Source organism: Grampus griseus, assembly GCF_964374135.1.
Source record: "Grampus griseus genome assembly, chromosome: 5".
NCBI lineage: Eukaryota > Metazoa > Chordata > Mammalia > Artiodactyla > Delphinidae > Grampus > Grampus griseus.
Genome location: NC_138998.1, coordinates 25586322 through 25607632, shown reverse-complemented (window position 1 = coordinate 25607632; position 21311 = coordinate 25586322). Strand labels below are relative to the sequence as shown.

The window sequence follows — 21311 nt, the reverse complement described above, 5'->3', positions numbered from 1 at the left end:
AGATTTGGGGAATCTCGGGAGGGCCGGTGTTTTCTCAGTGGGGTTTTGAGGCTGCTCATAGCCACGACTCAGAGCCACACTTGGCTAGAGCCTGGGCTTTGACGGGGCCAAGAGGAGGAAAGCCAAGAGGTGGGTTCGCGCCTGGCTGCCCGGGTTCGGGGGAGCGGGGGCGGCGTCTGCGGGGCCCCTGGTGGGGCGGGGGCAGGGCGGAGCGGGGCGGGGCGGGGCGAGACCGGCCGCGGCCCGGGGGGCGGGGCCAGGCGCGGCTCGCCCTAGCGGAGGCCGCGGCTGGGCTCCGCCTCGCCCCGCTACGCAGGCGGCGAGGCTGCGGTACAGGCCGGGCGGCACCATGGCGGCGGCGGCGCCTGCTGCTGCGGCTTCTTCCGATGCGGCGACTGCGACGGCAGAGCCGGAGGCCGGGGACGAGGACAGTCGCGAGGTCCGAGTGCTGCAGAGCCTGCGGGGCAAGATCTGTAAGCTGGGGCCGGGGTGAGGGAACCCACCCGGCGGCGGCGCCGCCGCCGGCGGCCGCGGGACTAAGGGGGCGGCGGGCGCGTGGGGGTGGCGGCGCCGAGCCGCGCTGGGACCCCGGGGCCGAGAGGGGCCTGGGCGGGGGTCGGGCGAGGCGCGCGGGGAGGACCGGCCCGGGGAGGCTGGAAGGGGGGTGTGTTGGGGGAGGCGTCTCCCGGACGGGGCGGCGTGGGCTGAGGCTGCCCCAGTCCGGAGCGAGTGGAGAGCCGGGAATTTGCCGGGGACCGGGGGGGGGCCGTTTGCGGGGGCAGCGCCGGCGTGAGGGGCTTGGCTTTGGGGCGCGGCCTGGACGCTGGGACGCCCCGGCCCGGGCTGCGGCTGGGGGCGTGAGCTGGGGGCGTGAGGAGCTTCCGGCTGCCCTCCTACGCAGGCCTGCGGGCGGCTGCTGGCGTCGGGAGCGGCCCGGCGGTGGGAGCCGGGCGGTAATTACCGGGAGGCGCGGCCGGAGGAGGAGGAGGAGGGCGGGGAACTGAGGCTGGCCCGAGGGGAGGGGGCTGCCTGTTTTCTGGGTTCACGAGCCGGGGCGAGGGTGGAAAAGGCGCCCAGGGCTGGGGAAACGGTCCGCCCTGGGACTCGAGTGGCCACCGTACGGGTGCTCGCGAGTGAGCGCTCCGGGAGGGGCTGGGGCCGGACACCTGTACTCGCCCCACCTCGCTGCGGCGGGGACTTGAATCGAGAGACAGCGTGACTGACAGGGACTTAAGGCAGGATGTAGTGGCTTCCTGTGAGCAGGTCTCAAAACAGTCATCCAGCCCGCACTTAACCCACTTAATTCCTTTCTTTCTTATGCCTTTAATTGTTATTCGTGAGTGAGCCATCCTAGTTGCCTTCACGTTTTTACTCAGAGGCCCTGAGCATTACTGTAGACAGACCATTTGAATTCAGTCATTTGGACATTTATTTTTTTTAAAAATGACCCTTTGGCGTCAGATTGCCAATTTTTTCACAGTACTGTAGTTTATTCAGAGGAAACACTTTTTTTTTTGGCTATTTGTAAGATAAGATATGTCAATACAGTTTATTTTTGCTCTGGTTGAAAATTAGTTTTGCTTTCTTGATTGCGTATCCTCAGATTGGAAACGTGCTACATGCTTCATGTTTCCTGTAAATAGCCCTTAGTCATTAGGAGTACTTTTTACTCTGTATGAAGAAAATCGAATTGCATTAAAATGGTTAACAATGCTCTTTCTTGCACAGGATGTAAAATTTTCCTCTTCCTGAATAGTGATATTATTAAGTGAGGTTGGATTTCCCCACTTGCCTTTTTCAAGTTGATCCCCCTTTCAAGTATTTGGGATTTTATTAAACCTCAGAAGCAGACATATTAAATTCTCTCACCTTTTTATTTCCAGAAGTAGTGCTGGGGTTCTTAAGAGAGTACAGTTCTTAAAACCTGGAAAAATGACACCAGAGAAGGAGATCTTGTCTGTGTCTAAGATCCCAGCACAACCTACTAGGGTATAAAATCTTTTCAGTATTCAAATTAAGTCTTATGCTTAATATTTGCATATATCTAATTTAATATTTGGGAAAACTATAAATGAATGGGCCAGAGCACCCCCCCACTGATCTGATTTTTCAGATTTTCACTGCTTTACATTTCAGTGTCACTTCATGCTAGGCAGTGTCTATTGGAGCCTCGCTGATTTACATAGCTGCGGGTTGTACCATGGAACTACATATACACATATCTTGGAATTGAGAGTTAGGGTTGGGCTGTTTCCAGAAGGACTTAGCTGCCCTGCACTTTCACCTGCTCCATGGCAAAGATAGCACAGTAAGTGATATCACTGTGAGTGGAACTTGGGCCTACAAATAAAAAAACTCAACTTTGTTTCTATGGGAGAGCAACCCCACTACCCAGACTTGGAGATTGAACATCCAGCTGCTGGGAATGATATTACCTCTTTAACCATAGTCGAAGTACTACATCTGTTATCGCAGTCAGCTTCTTGGTTTTTGAATTGCTCAGCTTATAGCTCAGGTCATGGAGTGTCTGTTTCATAGAAAAAACGTATTAGGAAACTTATATACGAAGCTTCCCCCCATCTCCCTCTCCGTTTCTGTGCCCTCCTTTTAGCTGGTGTAATCTAGAGTTGGTTGACCTTCAGAACCCTGTGAAGAGATGCTGTTTTCTGTTTCCCTGAAACTGACATGTGGGTTTTGCAGGCTGGGGGCTGGGGGGCTGGAAGTGTCATTATTAGCAGGTGCTAAAGTCACAGAAATGGGATGATAGCGGTTCTGACTGTGCAGATATTAAGCAGCTTGGGGGTGTGGGTAACTGTGTCAGCTTTCTTTTTCACCATGCTGGGAGAGAGACCTCGGAGGAAAGCGTGATGTGCCCACCAGCCTGGAGATGTGCTGGCAGATTCCAACTGCTGATTGAGAGCCTTTGACTTGGGGAATTATAGATTCTTAGGTCTGAAAGTGAGCCTGAAAGGAAATGTTCTTTCTCCTGGACTTGGGTAGGACCCTTCAACTCCAGATTATTCCAGCAGATAGTGGGAGGGTTGGATTTATATCTCTCTAAAGTTCTAGAATAGTAGTCCACAGCCTTCTTTAGGCGTATCACTCCAGTATTTATTAAATTTCCCATATATTTCCATATATCCCATATATTCCCCGTATACTTCACAAGGTGAAATGACATTCTGTGGTCACTTTCAAACAATCAACTGACATTAGCTAATCCAGTGTTGCTACAGTATTTGAGTTTATGTGCGGACCCTTAATTCCTTGAAGTCATATTAGTGCAGTAGGAAACCATGGCAGCTCCAAATATTAATATTCAAGAGCCAGGTTTAGTTGTTGGATGTCTTAGAGTTGTATGAACCTTTCATCAAGGAAAGCAAGGTTGTACTGCAGACTCCATCCTTTGGTCTGAACTCCTGTGCAGTGAGTGGCCGGTATGTTAGTCCTCTTGAAGCACTTTGACATTGGCCCCATACCCCTAAAAATCCCATACACAAGTGAAAGATGGGGGTTGGGGCTTTCTCCTTTATACTTTCAGGCTTCATGCTGTTATTTTGTCATGTCCTCCTTTTTGGTTACTGCTTTTTGTTAAGTTTGCTCTCATCCAGTTAAATCATGTTGTAAAAATGTTGCTCAAAGAGCCCAGACCACCTTATGCATGGGTTGACCTGCTCAAGGGAGACCGGATTGATAAGGGAGCCAATGAGGATTTGTGTGAACGTTGAGATGTGTGGTACAGTACAAGATCTGTGGGACCACGATATGTCCCAGAACTCACGTGGTCTCCCTGTGTAGGATCCGTGGGATATGGTTAAGTGCTTGAGTTTAGAGGCTTGGTCAAGTTAGTCACCTGGGTTTGATTCTTCACTTAATTTCTGACTTTTGTTAACCTCTGTGTGTCTCTCTGTTCTTGTGTGTAAAGTGGGGGTAGTTAAAACACCTCTATCTCACAGGCTTGATTTGAGGATTAAATAAATCCCCTCCCCAATCATTCTCTTCATCCCCTCAGGAACTGAATCAGATATGGGCCATCTCTTAGGAAGAAGTAATAAAGTAGTAGCTAAAAACTTTATTTTATGTTCTGGTCCAACATGTGCTGGCATTTCCTGGTGTACAAAGCTGATTAAAATCAGGAGACTTGAATTCTGTTTTATACGTTGTTAATTATTATTCATGTGACTTTAGGCAGCTCACTTACCTTTGAGCTTGTCTTCCTCACCTTTAAAATGGGAATAATGCCTCATCACTAGCCATTTTGTACATGTTGTTCCCTCTGCTTGGGCGTGTCTTCTCCTTTCTTCCACCCCATATTTATGCCAGGGAACTCCTACTCATCCTTCAGAAGCCTGCTCCATGTGATCCCCTGACCAAAGCCGTGTGTGCGGGACACTGCTACCCTCATTCCTGGAGAGAATGTGGTAGGCCTTTGTACTGCTGGGGGATCACAAGTTGTTGTTGATTTCCTTGTAACACATTGTATAGAAATCATTTCTTTCCCCCATTAGACTGTGAGTTCTTCCAAGGTAGAATTCATTCTTGTTTCTTGTTTTTTGTTTTTAATGTCCAGTTGTCAGCATGGTGGCTAGAACAAAATAGGCCTTTAGAAAATGTCTTACCTCTCACTATGTTATCCTGAGGAGGATTTGAGATATGTACTGTATGTGAAAGTGTTCTGTAAATTTTACAGCTAAACAAACTAGAAGATGATAGTATTATTAAAGACAAACTACATGGGTCCGTGGCAGGAAGTTCATCCCTTTCAAAATCACAGTTCCAACTGAGCTTAGGTTTGAATTGATGCCAAAGTTGCCGTATTAGGAAAAGGATTAAATTTATCTAAATGCTCTGATTGCTTATTATTAGGGGTTGAATATTATTACCTGACTGTATTCCATGAATATTGTTACTAATTGGTCCTGAGCCTGTAAGAGAAAAATCTAATAATCCCACCTTACACATTAAATATTTTTATTTGTCATGGGAGGTTTCAATTTTTTGGTAATAAAATATAAATCAAAACATTTTATTGACCAATGCGATCGAATTGAGAGGGAGAAATTAAAAAGAGTTTATTCATGCTGAGAATTCATTATTATCAGACATTTGAAATGAGATGTTATTTAATAAATTAATAGAGAGAGATTTAGAAAGGGTTTGTTCATGCTAAGAACTCATTATTGTCAGAAATTTGAAATGAGATGATGAGTTATTTAAGATGGAGGAAGAATCCATCTTTCAGATGGATCGAAATGAGAGAAAAGGGTTCTTTGTAAAAGTTCACAGAGCAGTCCGCTAATCATTTGCTCTGAGGAAGACAGGAGTTAAACCTCAATGAGTTCATAGAATTTTTCTTTTTTAACTTAGAACTCTTTGAATAGACTCTTAAGAGACTGGAACTAACGTAGCTGAAATAAAACTGTCGTTTTATCCTTTAATCACAGATACTAATCCTATTTCTTGCTAATGTGCTTTGTGAAATTATTTGACAATAATAGCAGATTATGTTTTATCTACTAATGAAATTCTGTTTGCTTTTGAGTGCTGCTATCAGTTTTGTTGTATAGTAATCAATTAATGTAAATTAAGAAACTTTTTATGTATATTAAGAAATTTCTACATCTTTAGTTTTGTATGTCATTATTTTCACCAAAATCCCTAGCCAAAATAATATACTTTATAAGGCTATACCAGTAGACATGCAAACATGAATGAACAGTACTTGACAAATTTGTTACAGTGATATTAGTTCTAAGAATATCATTAATGACAGAATGACTTTGGGCAAATTCTTTAACTTTGCTGAGCTTCTGTTTTCTTACTTGTAAAGTGAAGGGTTTGGTTGTGGTCTTTAACATCCCGCCCAGCACTGAGTCTTTGATTGTTGCCTTTTAACTTGAAACATTTATTAATACTTTAAGACAGTACATTGGATGCTTTTATTTTAATGCTTAAATGTGTTTAGTATACTTATTGTGTGTAATATGCACTAAGATTTATTAGATAATATTGTTTGAATCCTAACGAGTTTTTTTTTGTTTTTTTTTGTGACATTACTTTATGCAGCAGTACACAATACATATCTGAATGTGTGTTAGGGCACCAGCCTACTGGGCTGTGAAATGGGCCTAAGCAGTGAATGAGATGAAAAAGGTTCTTACTAGTTTATCCTAAAGCAATAGTTGCTTTTAGACACCTGTATTCTTAGAGAATTATAAAAGTTTAGAGCTGGAAGGTAGAGAACTTACCTTGTTCAGTCCCCTCATTTTGCAAATGAAGAAGTTGACACTCAGAGACTCCACTGTCATACAGTTAATGGCCTGTTGGGCACTAGTCCACTACTATCAAAGTTTTTACTAAAATGCTACATAGGATGAACTCATTAGTATGAGTGTTGCAAAAGTACTGTGTTTAATATATGAAGATTACACTGCCTATCTTAATGATAATATCCAGAAGTAGTAATAGATTTTCACTGTGCCAGCTACATCCTCTCATCTGTTCCTCTTTAAGAACTTTGTGAAGTAGTTAGGATTAGTGATGAAACTGTGGTTGTAATCTAGGTGGAGCCTGAGCCTGGATGTTTACCTTTTTTTGTTATGCTCTAACTCAGCTGTTTTTAGACCTGACTGCCCATCAGTGTCACCTGTGAACTTAAAAAGTTCTGATGCCCAGGCTTTACTCCAGACCTACTAAATCAGAATTTCTGGGGTGGTACCTGGACACCTGTAGGTTTAAAACATTCCACAGGGTTTGTTAATGGGCAGCTAGGATGGTGAGCCTCAGCTTTTGCCCATTGAACAGACTAGCCACCAACTACCTGAATGTTAGCAACCTGCTGTGCGTGACCATTTAAAGGGCACCAGCGACTTCCCTGGCGGTCCAGTGGTTAAGACTCTGCGTTCCCAATGTAGGGGGCACGGGTTCAATCCCTGATCGGAGAAGATCCTGCGTGCCGCGTGGCATGGCAAAAACAAAAAACGAAAAAAACAAAAAAAGAATAAAGGGTACCAGTAGAAAGTTTGGTGTGATCACAGGGAGGTTTTCAATTGATTATTTTTAAAGGTTTATTTGTTCATTTGATTAGATAGTACAAATACTTGGTACAAAATTCAAAAGGTACATAAGGTATACATTAAAAAGTTAATTTTTCTAACTTCTTTTATTCCTCTAGCTATTCCCTCTTCAGAAGCAAGCATTACCAATTAATTTCTTTCGTATGCATACAGAGATTATTTAAGCATTTATACTTAAATGTGTGAGTATTAACATCTCTGTCTCACCAATATACATATCATAACAAAATATACACATTGTTTGCATCTTGCCTTTTTACACTTAATAGTAGTAGCTTGACGATTTTTCATAAATATATGTGTGTATATATGGGGGGAGGGGGGGAGGGAGGGGGAGGGAGGGGAACTGCCTCATTTTTTTAACAGCTGCATAAAATTTCGTCATCTCTATATACCACAGTTTATTTAGCCAGTCCCCTGGACTGGACATTTAGATTATTTCCAGTTTTTGCTATTACAAACATTACTGCAATAAATAATTTTGTAGGTATTTTATTTTTCATATGAATGCATGTGTCTGTAGGATAAATTCCTAGATGTTAAATTGATGAATTGAGTGGTATGTGCATTTTTATGCTCAAAGGACAGTGGCAAATTGCTTTTCATAGAAACTATAACAGTTTATGCTCCCAGCAGCAATATATGAATGCCTGTTTCTTTACACCCCCATAGTGTGTATTTTAAAACTTCTTGATCTTTACTGGTCTGTAAGATGAAAAGGAACACCTAGTATTTAGTCTTAATTTGCACTTCTAAATGAGGTTGAGGATTTCTTAATAATTTTTAAAATAAATTTATTTATTTTTGGCTGTGTTGGGTCTTTGTTGCTGCGCGCGGGCTTTCTCTAGTTGCGGTGAGCGGGGGCTACTCTTCGTTGTGGTGCGTGGGCTGCTTATTGTGGTGGCTTCTCTTGTTGCGGAGCACGGGCTCTAGGCACACGGGCTTCAGTAGTTGTGGCTCACGGGCTCTAGAGAGCAGGCTCAGTAGTTGTGGCGCAGGGGCTTAGTTGCTCCGTGGCATGTGGGATCTTCCCGGACCAGGGCTCGAACACTACCCTGCATTGGCAGGCGGATTCTTAACCATTGCACCACCAGGGAAGCCCCTTTCTTCATATTTTTAAGAGCTATTTTTTTCCCCATTTTTTGGTGTTTATTTGGTTTGCCTTTTTCCCTGCTCCTTTATCAGTCATCTTACTGATTTGTGGGAATGCTTTATGCAGTAAGGAAGTTAGCTATCTTTTTAGCGGAAAGATTTTTTTAAATTTAGATCCTTTGGCTGATGTCTCTGTTTATTCTTGAGGAGAAGTTGGTTATGAGATCCAGTGAGGGCAGTCTTTTGTTTCATCTACGTATATAATTTTCTGATATTAGAATAGAGATGGAAAAAGAATTGTTTGAGGAAAGGTAAATGAAGACTTAACTATAAACAGGAGCTAAAAGATAAACAATAGATCGGGGGAAGATACTGGCAGCAAATCTTAGAGGAAAAAGAAAACACTTATATAACACTTATACTGTGCCAGGCACTGTTTTAAAGCACTTTAAGTCCAATAAAGATGTTTGAAAAAAAAAAAAGATAAAGCACTTTAAGTATATTAACTAACTTAATCCTCATGACTCTATAAGTACAGTTATTATCCATATTTTTACAGATGAGGAAACTGAGGTGCGGAGACCTTAGTGTAACTGAGCCTTAGTTTAACTGAGGCTAAACTAAGTAACTTGTCAAGATGAGACAGTGAGTGAGCCGTGGGCAGACTGGCTCTGTTACTCTTAACCTGCTATCTATACTCCTTATTTGTTAGTGTCCAGAGTATATAAAAAGTTCATCCAAATTTTAAAAAGGAAAAGGCCATTAGAAAAATAAAGGATATGAATAGGCATTCCACAGAAAAGAAGATACAAAAGGCCAGTAAACATAAGAAAATACTGGAAAGGTTTAACAAAAATTAATCAGAGAAATACAGATTTTAAAAAGTCATCAGTTTGTGAAAAAAAGAAGAGCTCATTGCTTTCAGTATTTGGTGAGGGTTTAGGGAAACAGGTACTTTCTTCACTGTTGCTTGAATTTAAACTGGAAAGCAGTGTTGGAGAGCATTTTGGGAATATCTGTTAAAAATTTAAGTGTGTATACCCTATTCATTTCTACTTCTACATATCTGCCCTACAGAAACACACGGTTGCAGAAGAGGTATATACAAACATGTTTAATATTACCTTGTTGGTAAAACAATACAGAGGCAATTTAAGTGTCCATCAGTAGGATGATGGCTAAGTAGTATGTTCATAAACATATTTTATAACACACACACACACCCCATTTACCTGCACCTGTGTGGGTGCAACTTCTTTATATCTAGGTGCCACTTTTGTTTTTTTTTGAAAAACTCTGGATCATGACTGAGTTTTGGATTCCTGGATGCCGTTATCAGAAATAGTAGCCTTATCCCATATATGGCTAAAAAGAATGAGATGTATCTATAGTATGAAAGGAAAGAACTTCAAGAGGTATCGTTGAATAAGAAAGAAGCCAGTTGTTAGGGTGGTATGTATAGTTATATGTGACTTCTGTATATGTATATGGAAAAATGCACAGAAAGGTGTTTGAAAAGATAAACAACATTGGTTATGTCAGTGGTGGACAAAGGGAATTGGCCTTATAAAGGTTTACTTTTCTGGAGAGTGTATTTATGTATGAGGTATGTTATCAAAAAATGACTATTTGTATAAGTGAGTTTGATACAATATTTGTCTTATTCTGTGAGAGCCTCTCTTTCTCTAACTGTTGAAGACTATCCTATCTGCAAAAATAAGGGCAACCAAATGTTAGGTTGGGTAACATTTTGAGTGCACATAGAAATAAAGTCAATTTTTCTGTCAATTTTTTGGGTAACTTTTAATTTTGATATAACTGCACACACACAAAACTGTAAGAGTAATACAGTGAATTCCCATATGCTCTGCCTGTTTTCACCAATTGTTTGTATTCAGAAAGTTGACTTTAAAAAAATTCAGTATTTTGTTTCAGAGGAATATAGTAAAAAGAATAATTTTGATCCCTTAAAATATTTTTAACATTTGTGTGAGTAGTACGGAACCTCTTCGTTTTGAATTTGGGCAGTTTTAATTTTTTATTTTATTAAATGTTTATTTATTTGGTTGTGCTGGGACTTAGCTGTGGCTCACGGGCTCCTTAATTGCGGCACATGGCCTTCTTAGTTGTGGCATGCCAACTCTTAGTTGCCGCATGCATATGGGATCTCGTTCCCTGACCAGGGGTCGAACCCAGGCCCCCTGCATTGGGAGTTCGAAGTCTTAACCACTGTGCCACCAGGGAAGTCCCTGGACAGTTTTATTTTATAAAAAAATTTTCTTGGTAGATGGGGGAAGTGAACTAACATTTATTGAGTATTTACTCTTTTCCAGGTACTCTGTTAGGATACTTTGTAAATTATTTCATTTAATCCAATTTCATGAAGAAATTTGTTATTAATTCCTATTTTAGCAAAGAAGCAGATGGAAAGGCTCAGGGTTCAAAGGGGCAGGGGCAGGTATTCAGAAGGTCTTTAAGATGCCAAGGTCCATGTCCTTTTCTCTACCAAGTTGCCTGTGAGTTGGTATATTGGGAAGAACTGATGAGTACATTTCTGTTGTCAAGAAGTTAATAATTATCCCTAAATTGGTTATGGTCTAATGTCAATAAAATTAGAACGTTGGAATGCTATAAAAATTTATCTTTAGTACTGTTTTTGGGTTTCACAAAAAATGTTATTCTTCTGTCTGCTTGGCTGTGCTCATGTGGGTTTGTGCATGTTAACGGTTCTCTTAGAAAACACACCCGTGCACACACACACACCCCATATACATGCACCTGTGTGGGTGCTACTTCTTTATATCTAGGTGCCACTTTTTTTTTTTTTTCTTTTTGAAAAACTCTGGATCATGACTGAGTCCCATTTTGGCTTCCTGGATGCTGTTATCAGAAATAGTAGCCTTATCCCATATATGGCCTGTCCATGTAGCCCTTAGTTCTGTCACCACCTGGCTTTGGGCCTTTCATTTGCTTGCCATGCTAGTCTCTCTTGGTCAGCTTAGGAGCCTTTAAGTTTCTTGTAGCTGTAGGGACCATTGGCCTATCCTAGGAGAGATTTCTGCCATATGTGCTTCAGAGTTTGGTTTGCTACTTGAGAAGGGGGCTGTAGGGAGCTTAGGGATCAGCACACGTTCAAAACTGAAACCGGAAGTGGGCAAGGCAAACCACAGGAAGATCCTGCCTGCAACTTGGTGACGTCTCTCTATAACCCATGGAGGTTTCCTGGCAATACCTTGCGAAACTTGCCTTTTCATGTACAGTAGTTTCCTAACTTCTTGCTCTGGCCTAAGCTTCAGTCGGAGGTGATTAATATGATAGCAATATAGATAACTGTATGATAATTATTATGCACATGACTTGTGTAAAACAATTGGCCCCTAACTATGTTCTGTAGACTTTCACACTGAGGAGCTGCATCTTACCTAGTAGGGCATTTTTGAGGAGTTGCCATGGAATTCATGCTTTAACCTTGACTTTATGCCTTGTCAAGAGTTGTACTTTATGTTGTTCAGGTTTTATAACCACAAGACAGTTCTTTGCTCACTGAGTTTAGGCTAACCACCTAAACTATACTGGATTCCTGGAGTCCTTTGCCCACTCAAGTGCTCACTCAGTGCTATTACCTCGTTTATGTTTTACTGGTGATTGCACAGTACCTTATTTCCGTGATGGAGTAGGAGTGCAGTGTTAGTGAAACTTTATTATTCCCTGTTTCTTTAACCTCCAGGTCCCAGGTTGATATCATAGTGCCTGTTCTTCCATAGAACCAGATTTCTGCTAGAAATTATGTAATGTGTTGATTTTTTTTAAGATGACCAGTTGAGTGGGATTATAGAATCTCAGATTATATTTTTAAAGGTAATTTATCATTTATTGGGAGTAAGAAAAGTTGCTTGACAATCTAGTTATCTGATTATGTTAATTTATGCATTGGAAAACGCTACTTACTAGTAGATATTCCAGCAGTCACCATATGCCTATTGGTGTCTCATTCTCTGCCTCAATAGTATCACAAATATAAATGTATAACTTCCCAGTGGTGCTTTCGAGGTGACAACTAGAGAGCGAAATAACAGCTATGTAACTTTTTTCTCTTCAGTGGTTCTTAGGTACCCCCCCTCCTTTTTTGTTACTGTACACCTGGGGCAATCCGACATACTCTGAAGAGGGTGAATAGGAAAACTTTTGGAAGGTCATGTGTGATTACGGCAGTTTTTCTCTTCCTTTCTCCATTGAGAACTGTAAAAAATGAACAAGAGAGAGCTCTTCTGTAAGATTTCTTTATAGGAAATATTTATTAGGTATCTAGAAATTGAATGATAAATGAAACTGTAGCATGTTGAAAACATGATTTTCTGCTACTTTTCTAGTAATCACCTAACCTCTCTGAGCCTCAGCTTCCTTTTGTATAAATTCGTAATGGTAGTTATTCTAATCTTACAGAGTGGTTGTGGGAAGATTGGATGACTTGCTATAGTGCTTGGCACGTTGTAACGTAAACAGTAGTGATAATCGGTAAAGTAAATATTCATAGTTTTCTTGATGAACAGCTATTTAATATAAATGTATATCCAGTTCTTGTAGTGTTTATGAGATTAAACTGGCCACAGGTAGCAATATCTAAAAACATTTGAAATCAGTGTTGCCACGTGCATTTTAAAACATTTCAGGTGTTATCTCTCAGGATCTTAAATCTCTACGGAGGCCTAGAAGATTAACTAGTTAAGGCGTTGCAAACTCCAGTCTACAGAGACCAGGCATAGTGAAGTTAAAGCCAGGTGGGGATTGTTAGGATTTCAAAAGAGGCTGTCTGTCTACAGTTTCTACTCAGAACCACGTTGCCAGGTCTCTGATTATTAAAGAGAAACCAGAAATATGGATTTATTTATTATTAACTCTCCCAGTTTCTAGATGTTGGCTACATTTTTCCTAACACTATGCAAGACAGACAAAATAAATCTCTGGTTAGCTGAACCCCAAATTGTGCCCCCCCATTTGAAATAGTTCAAACCCCTCATTTTAGAGATGTGCAGCCCGAGGTATAGAAAGGTTAGGTGTTTGTGCATCTATTTCCTCTAGCGGAAATGTATTATTTCTTTAATAAAAGTCTCATTAAAAAAAAGTGAGCTTCTCTGGTGTATCTCGTTGTTAAATTACAGATTATCTTTGGTCAGAACCTAATGGCTTGAGTGAAGGGAATTGTGTACAGATGCTAATTTTTAGGAATCTCTAACCAAGGAAGGGCACTACTAGTTACTATTTACTGAGTGATTACTCTGTTCTAGGCATCGTGGTAAGTGCTTGACCTCAGCTAATGGTCACAGTAGTCCTTGAAGCATTATAATTACCTCTTTTTATGCAGGAGGTTGAGACTAGGGACATGCAGATCATTAAGTACAAAACTCACGTTGAAACTCATATGTGTCTCCAAAATGAATTTGTTTAACTTGCACCAGTACTGTATATGTTTTCAGAATTTTGTGCAACTTTCATCTTACTGCAAAAATTAAAATTAAACATTATACGAAAATTTGAAAGACCTTATATGTTAACATTACATAGGATTGTCTTGGGACTCCCCTGGCGGTCCAGTGGTTAAGACTCAACACTTTCACTGCAGGGGGCACGGGTTTGAGTTCTGGTCGGGGAACTAAGATCCCGCATGCCTCACAGTGCAGCCAAAAAAAAAAAAAAAGAACACGTATAGGATTGTCTTTTTGTCTATAATTAGATGGCATAACAGCATTTTACTTTTATTCTAAGCTTGTCGACACTGAAGCTGTTATATTTTTAAGCGTATGTTTGTTTCACTCCATTTTTTTGTTGTGTATGTAAATGATAATGTTTGCATAGTTTTATATCTTGCCCCCCATCTAAAGGTCTAATCCTCTGTTTAGGTTGCTATTCCAGTTATTAGAACATCATATCCTGAGTCACTCAGGCCAAATTCTGTGAATTTTCTCTCTGTAGTACCTCTTCCATTTTTCTTTTGCTTGCATCTTCCCTTTATTCCCTTAGTTTAGGCCCGGTAACTGTTAGTAATTTTCCTGAAGCATAGTTTTGATCACACAGAAACTTTTAGTGACCCTTGTTGCTTCCTGAATAAAGTTAAAACTCCTTAGCTTGGCATTCCAGGTTCTGTTTGATGCCACCTTTCCTTTACAGTCTCATCCTTTCTTATAACCCTTTCATCTCTCTTTACGCTTTAGCCAATTTGTACTATTCACTGCCTTCTTGAAGGTGCTCCTCCTGTTTCCACCTCCCGAACTTGTTCACGTTGTGCCTGCCTTACTCCTGGAATGTTATCCCTCCATTCCCAGTTTCTGTATTTAAAAAAAAATTACTTGGAAGAAGTTACCTTGAAGATTAAGTGAAATAATATATATGAAGTCCCTAAAAAAATCTATGTGTAATGTATTATTTATTTGATAAATGAATATAGTGAACTATTATTATGATTTAGCTTTCCTCCCACTCCAGATAATCTTTATCTTCGGATCATCTTGTCCAGGACCCTGGCCCTTTGCAGTTTCTCTTGGGAGTTAATCACGCTGGCGGGTCTGTATTGGCTTTTATTTCTGTACTTAAGGTATCCTTTGAAATAGATTGGAGATTCTACAAGATCTCTTAGGATAGTTTCAGAAAGGAATAGCCGTCTGTTCCTCTCAACACTGCTGTGTTCAGAAAGACATTAATAGGAATGGAAAGACTAGACTTTGGAATTTGATTTCTGTCATTTCACTGTGCCAGCTGTGTAACTGTGAATTTTTTTTTTTTTAGTTTATAAAAGAGAACAGTAATGCTTATGTCACAAGGTTGTTGTACCAACCAAATGAGGTATTTGAGAAAATATTTAGCACTGTCTCGGAGCATGCAACTGCTTGATAAATATTTATCTTCTTTTCTTACTTATCCCAGTAGTGTTCCCCTCTCGGACACACAGAAACATGCATACAAACCTATAGATATATATGCATGCACACAGTCCCCCCAAAACATACACATAAACACATATGTGCATACTCACATCCATGCCCAGAAGCGTAACACTGGAATCTCTACCCAATACCCTGATATTTGGGATTCTAGTCCTAGGTAAAATTTATATGGTAGGCTCTGGACCTGTGACCTTTGCACAGAATCATTGATCTTGTACACAGAGAGTTGACTGTCTTTCTATTTCTGTTAATCTAGGTTATTGGTTTTGATTCCCAATGGTGTTTATCTTCTTGGTTTAAATTGTTTACTTTTTGCCAATGACTAAAAGCTATTTTCTATAAAATAGTTACTTGTCTCCCCTCTTTCTTCAGGTATTTATGCAGAAGTTACCTTCTAGGTGGAGCCTTCCTTGGCTCCCCTCCCTCTGCCATTTCATGTGGTGCCCATTCCTGCTTAATACTAACATACCACTTTAATTTATTTATCTTATTTATTATCTGTCCATCTGTGTTAGTTCAATGAGGACACAGTTTTCTCATTAATGTATCCCTGGCATCTGAGTAGGCACTCAGTAAATGTTTGAATGTGTGCATTTCAGGACTGGTTTGTTTGTTTTCAATATGATATCTCTGTATTAACACTATAAAAATTCTGAAATTTAGTGCTTTTGGTAACTGTATACAGGAGACATTTTCTTTTTAAAACTTTGGAGCAGTTGACATGGATAAACTTATATCAAACTTATAAAAAGAAGTTTATATGCAATTTTATAATTCGTGATGTGATATTAGAACCCCTTTTTTTGCCCATGCTAAAGTTATAAACATACACATACTTATACTTATTCAGTAGATATTTCATTAACTGTTATAAGCTAAGCATGATGCTAAGCATTGGTCCTGTCCCTTAAGTTTATATTCAGCGAAGAGACATGTAGCAGTCTCCTTTGCTGGTTCCTTCTTAACTCTACTAATGCAAAATGATGATGGAGAGCTCTGAGGCTCAGTCTTCAAATCTCTTTTCTTTTCTCCACGTTTACCTTCCTTGTGATCCTGTATAGTCTTAAGGTTTGAGATATATTATGTACTTGCTAATGATTCTCAAATTTTATCTCTAGCCAGCACTTCTTTGCCCACTTGCATTTGCACTTGGATATCTAATAGGCATCTCAGACTTAACATACTCAATACAAACTCTTGACCCCTCTTTCCCAACAAGAGACTCTTTCCTCTGGAAGTGGCATCTCTGTTCGTCCAGCTGCTCTGGCTGAAACCCTTTAAGAAGCGATCCTTGACCCCTTTTCCTCTCACATCCACATGCAAACTATCAAAAATCCTGTTGGCTCTATCTTCAAAATATATGCCCAGCTGACCACTTCTTTCCATGCCAGGACTGCCCCCCTAGTCTCAGTTATCTCTAATCAAAATGATTACAATAGCCTCCTATCTAGTTTCCTGCTTCCACCCTTTTCCTTCTGCAGTGATTCTTTAGAACAAAAGTTAGATCATGCCGTTCTTCTGCCCATAATCCTTCAATAGCTTCCCATCTCATTCAGAAAAGCCTAAGACTTTCCATTGGCCTGCAAGACCCTATTTAACCTGTTTCCTTCCCCAATCCTACCTTATCTCTTACTGTTTCCTCGCTCTTCCTACTTTGCTTACTGTTTTACAGCCATACTGGCCTCCTTGCTGTTCCTTCAGTGTGCCAAACTATCCTGTCTCAGGGCCTTTGCATATTTTATTGTTTCTGCTAATCATCTCTTTCCCCAGGTATCTGCGTGACTCACTCCCTCATTGACCTCCTTCAAGTATCTCCTCAAATATCTTCACAGAAAGGCCTTCCTTGATTCCCTGTATAGAATAACATTGCTCTCCTCCCTCTCTACCCTCTGGGCCTGGCACTCCCTCACTGTCTTACCTTACTTTATTTTCTTCCATGGCAATAAATATTATATACTTACTTGTTTAAGAGTTTATGATGCTTGTCCCCACTGTTTCAATTGTATAAAAGTTCCACGTGGGCAGAGACCTAGTTTTGTTCATTGTTATATTCCCAGTATTTAGAAAGGTGTCTGGCATGCCGTAGGCACTTAATAAATATTTGTTGAATGAAATACAAGTGCAATCCAATACGATCCTTAGAGTAGAAGTGCATATAAGATGTAGTAGGGAAGAGAGGAAAGGGTGACATGCCTACCTAGGAGTTGAGGGAAGACTTTACAAAGATGGTCTTAAGCAGAGCTTTCAGGAGAAAAAAAATCAGGTGAGAGCATCCCATGCTATGAAGATAGTGTTGAAAATGTACAGGGGCATGAGAGAACACAGTGTTTTCAAGGAACTAAAAGTACAGTACTGCTGGAGCATAACTTGTGGGGGTAAAGATTAAGTAGTAGATGGTGCCAGATTATGAAGGGTTTTTATGCCAGACAAAGGAATTTTAGGTTTTATCCTGCAAGGTGGGCAGTGGTAGATATGGAGGAGCCATTGAAGATTTTTGAGCAAGGAGTGATATATATGTTTACGTATTAAAAAAGTAACAGGCAACAGTGTGAAGGAAGGGGATCAGAGCTAAATACAGCATTTTGTTATATACTCTGTATATGAAGTTGCAAGATATGTATGATGCAGAGAAACAGTTACTGTCCCGTGAATGGGCAGGCGGCTATTTCATTTTATGGTTGACAAAACCAGTGATGTGTAGTGTGAAGGTGTTCTTGGCCTACTTGCAGTACATCTGTGAGGGAGAAGAAATGCCCGGTGGAGGATTGGTTCATCTCTAAAAATCCATGCTTTAGGAGAGAAGATTTTTTTAAAAAATTTGGTTAACAATTATGTTGTAAGTCATGTAGACTGAAAAGTTCTTAAAGAGTACCAGTTATGAATTCAACAAGAAATGGTGTTGTTATAGAGTAAAAGATGTCGTGCTTGAAGGCCAGCCTCCTTTCTTCATAGAGGAATGGTTGTTTCGTCAGTAATATGCCTCCTGCTCTTGATTCATTGTTGAAGGAAATAGCAACAGCTGTAAATGTAGTCAGAGCTATACTATTTGCTGGAGGGCCAATAATACATCTGCCTTTGTAGAAGTATCTACCTTTGCATATTGAAGTACCCTGGCATGCACAGAATTTTAAAAATCAAGAATAAGCTAAAAACATTTTCTACTTTCATTCAAATGCAAGTAAAAACTATTTCCATTATTTCAGCTGTCTTGCTCAAGTGTCATATCTTAGCAATATATTGAATGTCTTGAACACATTTTAATCTTTTTACTTTAGAGTCAAAATAGGATGTGTAAATTTAAGGATAAGATGGAGGTACTCAAATGGTGCACATGGTTTGGATGTTGAGAATTTGGCACTCCCAAATTCATGGAAACATGATATTGTATTATTGAGCATGTTTTCAAAACCACATCCAAATGCTGCAGTAGGAAATGAAGAAATGTTTTCCAAAGGCAGATACAACCATGCAGAGTTAGGATCCATTTGTTTCCATTTCCCAAGTTGAAGCATTCACCTTTTGAGTGTGCTCTGCTATTCAACTCATTGTCTAATGGAACAGTAAAAGTGGTTGTCAGTGAGATACTGCTTTATAATTTCTGAGTCCATGTTTGATCCAGATAGCCAGATCTAGTTGGAAGACTTACCAAACTCTGATGACGATGACCAGTAATGTGAGATGGGACTGTCAAATTTGTTAGAAAAGGTAGAAAGGATAAGAAAAGAAGCTAGTCAGGATTAGGTTACAGAATCAACTCTAGCTAGTGTAAGCAGAAAGAGATTTAATAAAAGATTTTTTTTTAAATAAAAGATTTTAAGTGGCTTACAGAATTGTTAGAAAGACTGAAGAAATAGACTCTAGTCCAACTTTCAAGAATGACATTCAAAAGCCACATTGCATCTGGGCCACAAAGCGATTTACTACCTCTTTTTGGATCAGAAAGGTGCCTGCAAAATTAGGAAGTTGTACCTTTTAGCTGTAGAACCTTGCCACCTCTACCATGATCAGGAATCTTCCACTATTAGGAAACAGCCAACGACAGGCAACCATCTTCATCGGTAAACTGTTGTCACTGCTGCTAGCTCTAGAAGTAGGTTTTATTATTACTTTCTGGACACACCGTGCAGCTTGTGGGATCTTAGTTCCCCGACAGGGATCAAACCTGTGCCCCCTGCACTGCAAGCATGGAGTCCTAACCACTGGACTGCCAGGGAATTCCCCTGCTGCTGCTGGCCCTAGAGCTAAGCCACACTGGCCACAACCTGTGTGACAGAATGGATGCCTTGTACCCTTCTTCTTGATATCTATGAAACCTGTGACTGGATACAAGGACTGCAGCCAGTGCTACTGCGGGAAACTTGGACATCTCCATGACAGTACTTGCTAGTAGAAGCAACATAAATGCAACCTCCCTTCTCTTTTGTCCTCCAAATTTCCAGCGAGTGCATCTAATTAACGGAATTTAAATCACATCCACAACCCTAACTACAAAATAGGCTGGGAAATGTAGTTTTTAGCTTTCTAGTCTCTGCAGTACAGGGAATCATACGCCAAAGGACATTGTAACAGATGATGAACACTGACCCACCATATCTGCCACAGATATAGACCCTGATTCTCCTGAAGGCTAGCCATCATCAAATGCGCTATAGATAAATTGAGAAAGATGGCACATAATACCATCAAATAATGTTGAGAGGCTTACAAGTATTTGTATTTTAGTATATTTTAAAATTGTTTTATAATGACATATTAAAAAAAATGCCTGAAATTGGTTCTCCACCTATATGATGAATTTAGTGGTCTGTGGATGCTCAGAGTTACCGGACATTTAAAGTGTAGGTAGTGGATGAAAAGCCTGAAAGAGGGAGTTCAAAAAAAAAAAATTAGAATGGGTTACCTAAGCTGAGGAAAGGTCAGTGTTATCAAACACTGAAGTGTGATTAAATAAGGTGGGACCAGAAGAACAGTCACTTGATTTGGTAGCACTTAATATTATTAGTGTTCTTGAAAGTTCTAGTAAAGAAATAGGGTCAGAAGCCAAATTGTAGGTTTAGGCTGTGAGTAGGAGGGGAGGGATTGAAGCAGAGATTATAAAATAAGTTATCTGGAAGCTTGCCTTTTAAGGAGCAGTAGTTTATTGTTTGGTTGGTTTTTGTCCAATGCATTTGCTTATTTATATGCAATAATCAACTACAACTAGTGAGGCCCTATGAAAACATCACCCACAGGACAGGTATAATCTTCTAAGGTTCCTCACTTCTTTGTGTAGCTTAATATAAAGTGTGTGCTATTAAATTAATCTTTCTGCTTAGAGATATATTGAGTACAACGTTATTTTTGTTAATTCTCTAACCATTAGTTACTTTTGATTTTTTAGAATGAAGTGACAGTTAATTATTTTGATTTATGTTTTTTATAAAGTGCCAGTTAACCACCACTGTATTTTGGAGTCACAGTTTAAAGTGTTGATAGCTGACTTAATCAACATATATTAGCATGATTGATTGGTGATCTGGCATTGATTAGATGAATTTACTTTTCAGTGTAGTTTATTTTGAACATTAGTGACAGATATTCAAAGATTATGACAACTGCTTTTCTAGGAAGTGATGTTGAGTCCATTTTATATATTACGTAGAACTTGAATTTTAATTATTCTGAGTAAATATCTGATAATGTCAAGTTCATTGGATTCTGTAGACAAAATAACCCCCACTGTCTCCCTCTTAGAAAGGTGGGCGGTGGAATATGTGTACATTTATATAGTGTAGTTTTCTCAGATTGCACTGGTGTGAATGGAACAGCAACATGTTCAAGGGCAGTGATTTAGTATTTAAGATTCCCTCATTAGATATGGAGCATGTTTATTATGATTTAATTCCAAATTTGTTTATATTCCAGGCCCTATATGGTGACCTAGGTGGATTTTTAGTTAAAAAAAAAAAAAACAACCCAAACCCTCTGGATTACACAGAGGGGAGACGGCAAAGAAGGAGAGACTTAAAGGAGAAGGTTGAAAGTAATGAAAACAGAATTGCTGGGCAGTGTCCTGGAGTGAGAGGCAGGGAATGGGGTAGAGAAAGCACAGGTAGATGGATGAGCTATAGATAATAGGTAGGGACATTGTAGTCTTTTGAGGAAGAGAAGATGGATGGATACAAATTCAAATATATATTATTTTTCCTGTTAGGAAATGTGAATT

General features: G+C 40.0%; 1 protein-coding gene across 3 annotated transcripts in view; it reads left to right on the top strand.

The window, feature by feature from the left end:
* Positions 1 to 349: 349 nt before the first annotated feature.
* Positions 350 to 21311, top strand: part of RASA2 (RAS p21 protein activator 2) — a gene marked incomplete at its 5' end in the record, with an annotated part of 116869 nt that continues 95907 nt past the window's right edge. For all 3 annotated transcript variants that reach the window (XM_082654515.1, XM_082654514.1, XM_082654516.1), the window contains one exon: positions 350 to 473. In XM_082654515.1, coding sequence (XP_082510641.1) covers positions 350 to 473 — 124 coding nt within the window. The remainder of the gene's footprint in view (positions 474 to 21311) is intronic.